This window comes from Quercus suber, unplaced genomic scaffold (assembly GCF_002906115.3).
Source record: "Quercus suber isolate HL8 unplaced genomic scaffold, Cork oak 2.0 scaffold_86, whole genome shotgun sequence".
Taxonomy (NCBI): domain Eukaryota; kingdom Viridiplantae; phylum Streptophyta; class Magnoliopsida; order Fagales; family Fagaceae; genus Quercus; species Quercus suber.
Genome location: NW_027069551.1, coordinates 288,315 through 302,090, shown reverse-complemented (window position 1 = coordinate 302,090; position 13,776 = coordinate 288,315). Strand labels below are relative to the sequence as shown.

Genomic DNA, 13,776 nt, shown 5'->3' with positions numbered 1-13,776 from the left:
ACAGCTTGGATTAGCGGCTTCCTGGTGAAGAGAATGATGATAAACCAGGGAAGCAGCGCCAACGTGATGTATCTAGATCTATTCAGGGGGCTCGGATTGAGGAACAGGGACTTTTTGAAGTATAATACACCTTTGGTTGGGTTCGACGGCAAAGTGGTAGTTCTCGAGGGGCAAATTTCTTTGCCCGTGAATATGGAGGGCAAAGAGGTGGTGGTAACATTTATAGTGGTCACTTCATACTCCCCATACATAGTGATACTAGAAAGGCCGTGGATCCACGCAATGGGGGCCATTCCGTCCACCCCACACGTCAAAGTCAAATTTCCTAACGAGTAGGTTATTGCAATAGTGCAGGGAAGCAAGCAGACAGCTAAACAATGCTTGGTTGCCATAGTTAATTGGAAGAAAGGGGGAATCGACCAGAAGGAGCATGCCGAGCAAGAGAACCCGTCGCAGGGGATCCCTTTATAGCAATTACAGGATTCGAGAGAAGAGAAGGAGGCTGGGGATGCTGAGAAGATGGTGAAAGTAAGAATATTACCAAATGCAAACAGGTACTTCCAAGTAGGAGAAGGCCTGAAGGATTAGGACAAGGTGGAGTTGTTGTTATTCCTTATACAGAATGTGGATGTGTTCACATGGAGTCCGTATGAAGTGCCCGGAGTGGACCCCGAGTTCATTGTCCATAGACTTAAACATAGACTCCTCGTTCCCTCCTAAGAAGCAGAAATTGAAGAGATCGACCTAGAAGCATGTTGAGGTGGTAAGGGCTGAAGTTCAAAGGCTTAAGGAGGCTAGGGCAATAAGGGAGATCTACTTCCCAAAATGGTTGGCGAACACCGTGGTAGTGAAAAAGAAGAGCGGCAAGTGGAGGGTGTGCGTAGATTTTACGGATCTCAACGGAGCGTGTTCGAAAGGCATGTTTCCCATGCCAAAAATTGACCAGTTGGTAGACGCCACGTATGGGCATCCAAGGATGAGCTTTTTAGACACCTTTCAGGGGTATCACCAAATTGCCCTAGCCCTCGAAGACTAAGAAAAGACAGCATTCATATCCTCGGAAGCCAACTATCACTATATGGTGATGCCTTTTGGATTGAAAAATGCCGAGGCCACCTACCAACGAATGATGACGAGGATGTTCTGAGATAAAGTAGGACGGACGGTCGAAGTTTACATTGATGACATGGTGGTCAAAAGTAAGCAAAAGGCGAGGCACATAGAAGACCTCAGGGAGGTGGTTGAAGTTCTTCGGCATCATAAGTTATGGCTTAATGTTGAGAAGTGTGCTTTTGGCGTAGGGGCTGGCAAGTTCCTAGGATATCCAATAACTAACCGGGGAATAGTGGTAAACCTGGACCAAATAGAAGCCATGAAACATCTGAAGCTCCCGAGCAACCCGAAAGAGGTGCAAATGTTAACAGGGATGCTGGCTGCCCTCAATAGATTCATCTCCAAATTCGTTGATCGCTCCCGACTATTCTTTCAGCTCCTAAAAAAGTAGAAAGGATTCCAGTGGAATGAGGAATGTGATAGAGCTTTTCGAGATTTGAAGGAATATTCGATGCAAGTACCCATGTTGATGGCCCCGGAGCCCATGGAGGACCTACTCATGTACTTGTCAGTGTCCGATCATGTAGTGAGCATTATGCTTCTCAGTGATCGGGGAGTGCAGTAGCCGATGTAATATATCAGTAAGACTTTGGTTGATGCCGAGACAAGGTACTTACCTCTGGAAAAGTTGGTGCTAGCCTTGATACATGCTACGAGAAAGCTGTCGCATTACTTCCAAGCCCATACGGTGTATGTCCTAACTGAGTATCCCTTATGGTCGTTGCTGAAGAGATTAAACTTCATGGGCCGAATAGCTGAGTGGGGGACTCGACTAGGTTCTTTTGACATACGGTACAGGCCATAAAGTTCAGTAAAGGGGCATGTCCTCGTTGATTTTGTTGCAGAATTTTTCCCTATGAACGGGGAGATGGTTTGTCATGTGGAGAGTCGCTCGTGGAAAGTATTTGTGGATGGAGCATCAAATGCCTTAGGGGACAGCGTGGTGATCGTTATCATCACCCCCAAAGGAATACGATTAGAGCATTCTTTAAGGCGTGGGTTTAGAGCCTCTAATAACGAGGCCGAGTACGAGGCCCTCCTTGCCGGATTGAGAGCTGTTTTGGGAATGGGAGCCCAGGATGTAGAGATATATTCGGATTCTCGGTTGGTTGTTAACCAAGTCCAAGGGACCTTTGAGGCCCAAGATTCCCGAATGAAGGCGTACTTGCAGTTGGCCAAGCAAACTTTATAGGATGCCTGAATACCATTCACGTTCTTCATTCTTTTCCTCATCCTCTTCTATTGTCATGCAATAGGCTGGCTCTTCTTTTTGTTCCACCAATATTGGTCTTGCTTCATCTTCCTTTGGCCCATCCATCATGGATGTCATTGTTGCTAAAGCATCTGCAATCTGATTCTGCATTCTTGGCACATATTGGTACTTGATGTTATTGAATTTTAAGGCCTACTTCTGAAGACATTCATGATAAGGCATCAACCTTTCTGCTTTGATCTTTCATTTATTTTGAATCTGGGATATTATCAAAGCTAAGTCACCATACACCTCTAACTCTTTCACCCCTAGGCCTAGGGCTGCTCGTAACCCAATGATGCAAGCTTTATACTTAGTGACATTGTTGGTGGCAGGAAAGTTGAGCTTACCAGAAAATGGGATGTATGTCCCATTTGGAGAAATTAAGAGAACCCCAATACCACTTCTATTTTGATTTTTTGCTTCATCAAAGTACATCTTCCATGATTCTACCTCAATCGCTATGATATCTTCATCCAGAAAGTCTCCTTGGATCTCTTTAACCTCTTCTGGTGAACAATGGGCTAAATGATCAGCAATTGCTCTCATCTTCATGGATTCTTTGGTCACATATTTAATGGCGAACTTTGATAGAAGCAAAACCCATTTAGCTGTCTTTCCATCTTGCACAGGCTTTCCCATTAAATACTCCAATGGGTCCATTCTTGCAATCAACAAGACCTTGTACGCAAGCATATAATGTTTGAGTTTGCAGGTTACCTATACAAGCGCTACACGTCTTCTCTAGTGGTGAATACTTTTCTTCATATGGCAACATCTTCTTGCTGATGTAATAAATTGCATTCTCTTTTCTAGTCTCATCTAGATATTGAGCAAGTAAAGCCCCCATTGCCGTATCCGTAGTTATGAGATACAACAATAATGGCTTTTCAAGTATCGGTGGGACGAGTATTGGTGGCTTCATTAGATAATTCTTGATTTTTTCAAAGGCCTTTTGGCATTGTTCATTCCATACTGTAGGAACTTCTTTCTTAAGCAATCTGAAAAATGGGTTCACATGTCATGGTAAGCTAGGCTATGAATTTGCTAATGTACTGTATCCTCCCCAAAAATCCTCGAATCTCCTTCTTAGTTCTTGGAGGCTTCATCGCTACAATTGCTTTGATTTTGTCAGGATCTACTTTAATTCCTCTTTGACTTACCATAAACCCCAGTAGCTTTCCAGATGTGACTCCAAATGTGCACTTCTTTGGATTCAAGCGTAACTTTTAGAACTGGATTCTTTCAAAGAACTTTCACAAAGCTGTCATATGCCCTTCACGATCTTTGAACTTCACTATCATATCATCAACATAAACCTCTACTTCTTTGTGGATCAAATCATGCAACAAAGTGGTGGCTACATATTAGTAAGTAGCACCTGCATTCTTAAGACCAAATGGCATGACCTTGTAGCAATATGTCCCCCATGGTGTAATGAAGGAGGTTTTCTCCATATCTTCTAGAGCCATCTTAATCTAATTATACCATGAAAACCCACCCATAAAGGATAGCAAGGCATGTCCTACTGTGTTATCAACTAGGATGTCAATGTGAGGCAATGGAAAGTTATCTTTTGGGCTGGCCTTATTTAGATCTCAGAAGTCTACACACATCCTCAATTTCCCATCTTTCTTTGGCACCGGAACAACATTAGCTAACCACTTTGGGTAGTTAACCATTCTCAGGAATCCCACATTGTATTGTTTCTCAACCTCTTCCTTAATCTTGAGAGTCCACTTTGGCTTTATTCTTCTCAATTTCTGCATGACTGGCTATATGGTTGAATCTATTGGAATGCAGTGCTGCACTATATCTGTATCTATCCCAGGCATATCTTCGTATGACCAAGCAAATACCTCTTTGAATTCTGTCAGCAGTGCCATTAATGCATCTCTCTCAGGGGTGGTTAGGGTATTGCTCACTTGTATCATTTTAGGTTCATCACCAATTCCTAGGTTAATAGGTTGGGTTTCTTCTTTTATGAGTTCTAGATGCCATTGTTTTAATTACTTATTATTAAGAGTTTCTTTACCAATTTTAGAAATAAAAATATTCAAAACCAATAAATAAGCAAAATCAGAAATCATATTATAAGGAAAAGAGTTCTTAATAGACTCAGTAGACTTAACTAAGTCAGACTCAACTAGAATACTATCATAAACAGAATTAACAAGAATAGAAATACTAGCAAAAATAGACTTAATGGGGACAGAAATAATGTTCTTGGCGGGGGTGACTGGCTCAATGGTCTTGATCTTCTTGGCAAGAGTACCTGACTTGACGGTCATGATCTTCTTCACGGAGTCCTCTATGGGGTGGGCGACTCCCTCCCATGCTCAATTCTTCAACTCAGTCGTGGCCTCAACAATGGTAGGTGGCTCTTAGTAAGTTCCTTCTTCCCTCAACATCAGTACTGCAGGATCTTCATCCATATAATCCGTGGCTTCATCATCAATCTTGTTAGGACATATGTGCTTCACTTGTTAGGCACATATGTTACTACTTTATGTAATTGGCTAATCCTTAGACAAAATGCACTTTACTTGTATTTGAATAGATCTAGGATGTGTTTAATACTTCAAGAAAAAGTGTTTCAAGATCAAGTATTGAAAACATGCAAGTCTATCCAAGATTCAAGCTGAAGAAGTGCCTGTCATTAAAGCTCGACAGTTAGCCATCTATTGAGCTTAAGAAGCTATTCCAGCCTCGTGGCTCGATAGCTGCTCAACAGCTGCTCGGTAGATAAGTATTTGTCGAGGTTTATGAAAAACAGAATTTCAGATATGTTTTAAAACTTATACGTGATTATGTGTTTGGGCTTTCTTTTGTCACAACCCTAGACATATAAAAGGACTATTTTAAGGTGAGCAAAGTTTGTTCAAGCAAATTGTGACTGGAGACAAAGTTTCGCCTAGTTCATCATTCTTGTAGAAGTTGCTGTGTTTGTGCACTATAGGATTTTGTAACCAAGCATCTTCTTGATCTTTATTGTGGATGAACTGAAGAACTTTGCAGCCAACAACCTTTTCTAGTTGGTGATTGAAGTCACGTACTGGGATCCGCATAATTGGTTAGTCACGTACTAGAAGCCACGCATCAAAAGTAGAAATTGTCACTACAGAACAAGTCTAATTGGGTATTGGGGTAAGGGTTCAACTGTAAGTTGGTATAAGGTACTAGGATTTCTTTACTTGTAACCGCTTGTTGTGATAATAGTGGAATTTTAGGAGTGGTGACCTTCAAATCATTCGGTGGAGTTTTTGCCATGTAGGTTTTCCCCATTCATAAACAAATCATCATGTCAATTTATTTTCCGCTGCATACTTAGTTTAATTGGTGATTTGTTTGGGCTACCATGTGTTTGCATGTTAATTTGATTAATTAATTAAACTTGGCTAATTAATCAATTAATTCATCATAAGGGGTCAATTCATTTTTTGGCCTATCAAGTGGTATCAGAGCAGGCACACTCTAATTAGGATTAATCTTTACTGTGTTGATCCATTGACCCCTGTTTGTCATGGATAGAGGACAGTCATTAATTATATCTCCTTTATTTGATGTCACTGACTATGTATACTGGAAAGTATGCATGAGAGTTTTCTTTCAGTTTTTAGATGAGAAAGTGTGGCAATCTGTTGAGATAAGCTGGACCAAGCCAAAGGAAGCGCCGGCCAATTGGGATGATGCCAAGATCAAGGCGGCAAACTTCAACAACAAGGCATTGAATGCTTTATTCAGTGCAGTCACTAATGAGGAGTTCAAGAAGATATCTTCTATTGAAACTACTAAGGAGGCATGGACCATTCTCTAGACAACCTATGAGGGAACCAAGGCTGTCAAAGATTCAAAACTTCAGAGGCTCACTACAAGTTTTGAAAAAATCAATATGCAGGAGGATGAGTCATTCGATGAATTCTATGCCAAGCTCAAGGACATAGTGGACTCAGCCTTCAATTTTGGGGAAACCATTCCTAAACCCAAGATTGTGAGGAAAGTGCTCAGATCTCTACCCAAGAGATTCCATGCCAAGATTACGACAATCGAGAAATTAAAGGAGATTGACTAGATTCCTTTGACAGAGCTGGTGGGTAATTTGCAAACCTATGAGCTAGGGTTAACGAGAATTGGCAAGTCGGGTAAGGGCAAGAGCATGGCATTGAAGGTCAAGAGCAGTGACACTGATGAGTCTTCAGATGATGAGGATTCTAAGATGAAGTCCTACATTATAAGGCAATTCAAGAAGTTCATGAAGAATGCCAATGGGAAAGGCTTCGACAAGGACCGTAAGCAATCTAGTTCTTCACAGTTCAAAAGCCAAGGCAAATGGAAGAAGAATGCTAGGGATGGCAGTTAGTACACTATTCCCATAGGATCTAAGTGCTTTGGGTGTCAAGGTTTTAGTCACATGAAACAGGAGTGTCCTACATATCTCAAGAGCATTGGGAAGAGCAAGGCACTTGCTACTACCTTAAGCAACACCGAGCTTGAGGATGATTCCAAAAATGAGGATGACGGAATCTTGAATGCCTTCACTGCCACTGTCAATCCTACTGAGGGGATTGCTAAAGACATGGACGAAGAAGAGGACTTGGTAGAGTTTAAGTTCGAGAAGATAGATGATCAAGATGATATCCATACAGCCTATAAGAAATTGTACAGTGTCTGAGAAGCATGAGAAACTTTATAGGCTGGCCACCAAGAAGCTGAGTGATGTGGAACTTGATCATGAAAAGCTTTCTACAAAATTTGATGAAGCCAATCAGACTATTGGAGCACTGAGGTTTGAAAACAATTTCTTGGCTGAGAAGACCAAGAAGCTTGAAGCGAAACTGTTTTAAGTAAGAGCTTAATTGGAGAGGACTTCAAGTGCAAAGCTTGATGAGATGCTCAATGTTCAGAAATCTGCTTCTGATCGTATAGGTTTAGGGTATGGTCTCTTTTCTTCTAATATTGCTTCTACTAGTACTACTATTTTTGTTCGTCTTAGTAATAATGTTGAAATTAAGAACAATGATGTTAAAACTGATTTAACTAGTGAGAACATAGACAAGGGTAAATCTATCTTAGGAGTACCCCCTAAGCAAGATAAGAAGGAAACTAAAAACCCTAGGACGAAGAAAGCTAACTCTCAAAAGTCTAAACAAAAGAAGCAGCATCTCTGTCATCATTGTGGAGTTGTCGGTCATACTCGACCAAATTGTTATAAGTGGTTAGCCACTCAACAAAGCAATGGCATAATAGCATCTGGAAGCCAGAATCAGCTTCAATCCTCTTTTGCTCCTCTTGGTGATCTTCTTAAAACCCTTATGTTCCTTTCGAACTTGAATGGTTTCAACTCCCCACCCCTCCCCCCTCACTTCCGATTCAAGGGTTTAATCAAAGAAAAGGTTCTTCCAAGGTGTGGAAGAAAAAAGACTCCAAATGATTCTATCACCTTCTTTTCTCTCTTCGTGTTTTTGTTTTTGCATAACTAGTGTATTTTGCTTTTATCTTGAGTCAGTCTAGTTTTTATACTTTGCATTATTTAACATATTTTTGTTTGTTTTTAGTTTTATTTATTTTTTTTATATAAAAATTAAAAAAAAAATTGAAAAATCAGAAAAATACAAAAACAATGTATGTTTTGTATACATTGGTACTTGTGTACCTTGGATGACAATTGAAATAAAGTTTTCTAAACTTTGTATCTTTTGTAACTTAGATGAGCATCTCTATGCACAACTAAGCAAGTGAGTTTTGTGGATTTTATTTGTGATGAGTAAGATTAAGTTATCTCTTGTACTGAACACTCGTATCACTCTTTTTGACGTGAAGGACTAGAAAATCTTAAGAGAAAGGCATAAATAACTATCTCACCACTGTTGCCCGCCAATCATGAAATGACATCTATATGCTTCAGCGTAGCCAAAGTGCAATGTCAATGACATTTGTGTGCTTCGGCATAGCAAAATTTGAATGTCAAATGCTTAACATAATTAGGTATTTATTTTCTATCTCTTTGATAGGTCACAATCTGAATGACCCCTTGTGATTAACCCTAATTAATTAATTTAGCAAAGTAATTAATTAATCAATTAATCATGCAATTTTATGGAAGTACAAACAAATCACCAACAACTAAATATGCAGCGGAAAATAAATAACACGGTGATTCGTTTACGAATGGGGAAAACCCTAATGGCAAAAACCCCACCGGGTGATTTTTAGGTCACCACTCCCGAAACTCCACTATTATCAAATCAAGCGGTTACAAGTAAAGGAATTCCAAGTACCTTACCAACCTACAGTTGAACCCTTACCCCAATACCCAATTGGACTTGATCTGTAGTGACAGTCTCCACCTTTGATGCACGGCTCCCAAGTACGTGACTAACCAATGCGCGGATCCAAGTATGCGACTTCAGAACACCAACTGAGGAAGAATAGTTGGCTGCAAAGTTCTTCAGTTCATCCTTTATGATAAATGGCAGGAAAATGCTTGGTTACAAAACCTTATGGTGCAAATACACAACAACTTCTTGATGGAAGATAAACTAGGTCAAGAACTTCGTCTGTTGATCACAATTTGCTTGAACAGAGATTTCTCAATGATAATGCAACTTGTGTCACCCTTGACGGCTCTTAAAATAATAATTTTATTATATGTTTAGGGTTAGAAGAAAAGAAGGCCCAAAAACATATTCATGGATCCCAAGAAAATCAGATTGGAAATCTGAATTTTTAAATCTCGACAAATAGCAGGTGTCGAGGTAGCTGTCGAGCAGATGTCGAGCTTTAAAAACTTTGCAATTCAGCTTGCTTTCTCTTGGACAGACTTGATGACTTCAACACTTGACCTTAAAATACGGCTCTTAAAATAATCCTTTTATATGTTTAGGGTTAGAAGAAAAGAAGGCCCAAAAACATATTCACGAATCCCAAGAAAATCAGATTGGAAATCTGACTTTTTAAATCTCGACAGATAGCAGGTGTCGAGGTAGCTGTCGAGAAGGTGTCGAGCTTTAAAAACTTTGCACTTCAGCTTGCTTTCTCTTGGACAGACTTGATGACTTCAACACTTGACCTTGAAACATTGTTTCTTGAAGTATTAAAAACACCTAGAACTACCCAATTACAAGTAGAGTGCGTTTTGTCAAAGGATTAGCCAATATACATAAATAAGTGACATATGTTCTTAAACAAGTTAAAACATATATGTCCTAACAAGAGGGTTATTTATTGTGCTCAGAAACACATAAGCACAAGCTCAAGAACACAAACCCAAATTTAAACATTAGCACAATATTAGCAATACAACAGCACAAATTCAAGCACAGATCCAAAAAATTCAAAATCACCTATACTACAATTTAATGGGTTTCCCTTGTTTGGGATCCTCATTTTTTTGGCTCAAAAATGCGCCTACACCTCTATATTTATGTAGAGACAAAATTGAAGGTCAATTCAATAAAAATACAACTCTAACTCTCAATAAAATATTGCCTAAAAAATAGGGTCACTCTCTTGATTTTCAAATTTCTTTATCCACTTTTATACTACTATTTATCTATACTACTATTTAAGGGGCTTCCTCTATTTGGGATCCTCATTTTTGTTTTTTTAAATGCCCTTACACTCCCATTCTTAAGCAGAGACAAAACAAAAGGACAATCCAGTAAAAATACAACTTTAACTCCCACTAAAACATTGCCTAAAAAATAAGGCAACTCTCCAGTTGATTTCAAATTTCTTTATTATATATATATATATGTAAAATAAAAACATGATTTTTTTTCCAAAAAAAAATATTATCGCATATATGGAACGCGTGTGATGAGGCTAGTACTATTTTGTTTAAGCCAAAATAGCTAACATATAAGACGTTGTTCAAAATACTGAAATAAGGTAATTCTCTCTCTCTTCCACAAGCAGTTGCGCTGAGGGAACTCGTAATCTCACACTTGATCCATATCGCGAGAGTAGCACTGGGAATTAGAATTCCCAACCGGTGAAATAGAAATGCTACACCAAAGCGTAACCATCAACGGCACAACCATAAATACAGACACTCTCTTCACCTTTAATCCATGGTTTTGAAACCCAGACCATTCAATGATCTGTAAAAGAGAGACGTTCAAGATTTTAAAAGTCAGACCGTGGTTCAACCGAGGTTGAACCGTGATGATGTCATAAATAATTTAATAATTAAATAAAATAAAAAATGTAACAAATTTATAGAAATAAACAATATTGATATGAAAATATAGAATATTTGTTCAAAAATATATAGAATAGAAATCTCTTTCAAATATATTTTCACAACTTTTATATTTTAATACTTTTAGTAAAAAAAAAATGTAACAAACCAAATGAAAAAAATGAAAATCTACTGCCACATTGCCCTGAGCCAATAAATGTCTTGTCTCTTTTTTTTTTCTTTTTTTTTTAATAAAGAAAAAAAAACAGTTTACCCAAATCAAGGAACTTACTATCACTTTTTATAACCCCTTCAAATTCAAATTTTAAATTTCAAACAAAACAAGAAACAGCCAAATCAAGGAACTTACTGTCACTTTTTATAACCCCTTCATATTCAAATTTTAAATTTCAAACAAAACAAGAAACAACCAAAAAAGTCTACAGCCACTTATAAGTTATCGTACCTCATCTTATTTAATTAAAAAAAAAATACTATTTCTAAAGCAACCCCTTAATATGTCATATCACCCTCTATTCAATAAAACATCAGACCCAACTTGCCCTTACTTACCACTCTTTCCTCTTCCCTCATCTTCTTTTCTCTTTCACTCCTTGAGATTCTCTCTCTCCCCATAATCTCTCTTTACAAACACAGATTTATCCTCCCTTTGACAGAGACTAAACGACAATAACTAGTGATAGTAGAGCAAGATCTAGTGATGGTGAAGCATTTTGGCTAAACAAGATATCAGACTCTGGCTTCTGGTGAAGAAAAATGAGACGGACCACCGCAGATTTTTTTTCAAAGTATTTGTTATTCAACCAGTAAAATCGTGTCTGGTCTTGCAAATTGGGAGGTTTGATCGCAGTCCAAGTGGTTCGCTGCAAATTAAAATTTTTCGCTGTTATACATTTAAAGAACTGGACTAATGACTGGTTTCCAGTTATCGCAGTCCAACCGGACAGTCCGGTCCAGATTTGAAAATCATGCTTTAATCCTTGTTTGCCTCCATGAATAACACCACCATCGACCTCACTCAGCTTCTTATTCTCCATGAACCACCTTTTCTCTCTTCAATCCTTCTTCTTCTTCTTCTTCTTTGAAGCACTCAACTCCAGTCTTTAATTCTTGGGCCTCACGTGTACTACAAAAATTTGGACTAATAGTGGTGATCGTGAAATGCCATTATAGGTCCTAAAAACGCTTCTATAGGTCCATTTGGGCTATAGCAGCATTTTTTGTACTGGTGGTTACTAATGTCACTATTGTATTGTGACTATAGGACTATACCCTATAGTGACATTTGTAAAACGTTGCTATAGGCCAATTTTTTTTTTAATTAAGCTATAGTAGTATTTTAAAATGTCACTATAATGGGGTAAATGGGAAAGTGGGGGTAGGTATTAGGTGGGAAAGTTATAATTTAGTGGTTATATTTTTAGCTGGACCTATTGTGGTGTTCATAAAACATTGCTATAGGCCCTTGTAAGACCCAAGACCTATAATGGCTATAGTGGCATTTATGAAACGTTGCTATAGGTCATTTTTAAATGACCTATAGTGGCATTTATGAAACGCATCTATAGGCCCTTTTTTAAGTTTTTATTTTTTAATTTAAAAAAAGAGGACCTATAGTGGTGTTTCAGCTCCTTTTTTTTAATTTTTAATTTTTTTTTTAAATTTATAAGGACCTATAATGACATTCATAAATGCCAATGCTATTATAGATCTTTGTAAGACCAAGACCTATAGTGGCGTTTATAAAACACTGCTATTGGTCCTTTTTATTTTATTTTTTTTGTTTTTTTTTTCAATTGGCATTTTTTTTTTGGCTAAACTACATATTTGGTCCTTAACCTTTAAGCTATTTTTCAATTTGGTCTTTACCCTTTCAAATGTGTCAATTTGGTCCATAACATTTTGTTATTGTGTTAAAATGGTCCCTACCATTAAGTGATGGATGAAAAATACTGATGTGGCTAATAGTGTTATTAAAATATTACTTTTATGCCATGTGGAATTCTACATAAGCTGACACGTGACACTATTTTTTTCTTTTTTAAATCAAAGATAAAATCAATCTACTCTCTTTTTTCTCTTTCTAATCTACTCTCTCCCTCTTTACTCTGCCTCTATAACTGATGCTCACCATTCTCTAAGTTCCTTCGACATTGCTTGCCACCGACGGATGGTCTCCAAACCCAAAGCTCTTTGTTATTTTCTTTCTTGGCCTACTTTCTCTCTCTCTAAACCCGGTTCAAACTACGATGGCCAAGCTTGAATGCCCTGTCATTGCCACTGCTATTTGCAACAGCTTGCCACCTCCATCACGGTGGTGGGTTCCAAACCTAGAACCTCTTTCGCAACCTCTTGCTCTCTCACTCTAACTCACTCCCTCTCATCAATTTACCAAGATTTCAGCTAAGCCTCTATCTATTTTTGATCTGGTGCCTAAGGAGAAGCTAAAGAGATGGGTTTGGTGATTTCAAATGGGTCAGCTTCGGGTGGATGAAGCACTTTGTATTTATGGGTTTTGTTTATTTGTGCAAGTTGTGTAGGTGGGTATAAATTGATTTGGATTTTGGATTGTATTTCAAAATGGATTTATGGGTTTGGATGTTTCATTTGGTTTGTAAACGGGTATGGATGTGATTGTGTTCTTTGTGTAATCTAAAATTATTTGTTTGGGTTTAAGGGTCCGTTTGGTTGGAGGGTTGGAAAAGTGGGAGGATGGAAAATTGTGGGAGGATGGAAAAGTGGGAGGATAGAAAATATTTAATTTTCCCTCTTGTGTGTTTGGTTGGAGGGGTGGAAAAGTAAGAGGGTGAAAAACTCTTTTGTTTGGTTGGAGAGAAAAATGGAAGGATGGAAAATATGATTTATATAAATTGACTATTATACCCTTGTTACATAATAGGTAAGAAACATATTTATTTGTACTCATTAAATAATATAAAATTTATCACATTATATGTAAGGTTGAATTTAATCAACCATCTAATTGGCTTTATTCCGTGACCAATTTGCTTGTAATTTAGCACTTAGTAACCCTGTATTTAGGTGGGAAAATTGTAAGGGTAGTGTGTGAGAAGATGTGAAGAAAAGCTCAAGAGTGTGCAAGAAAAACAGAGTCTTGCGACTAGGACTCGCGGGTGGTTCGAGACTGGTAAGCCGCGAAATGCAGTCACGTGAGAGGCACACTGGGAAGCTGAAGGGTCGCGCCAGC

General features: G+C 38.3%; 1 protein-coding gene across 1 annotated transcript; it reads right to left on the bottom strand.

Annotated features, from left to right (window-relative positions):
* Window positions 1-2,569: 2,569 nt before the first annotated feature.
* On the bottom strand, window positions 2,570-3,028 carry LOC136067816 (uncharacterized). The gene has a single exon (XM_065774130.1). It carries the CDS (start codon window positions 3,026-3,028, stop codon window positions 2,570-2,572), a length of 459 nt encoding a protein of 152 aa, XP_065630202.1.
* Between the last annotated feature and the right edge of the window lie 10,748 nt (window positions 3,029-13,776).

Coding starts and splice junctions, on each gene's coding strand:
- LOC136067816 (XM_065774130.1), bottom strand. CDS start 3,028: ATGGACCCATTGGAGTATTTAATGGGAAAGCCTGTGCAAGATGGAAAG.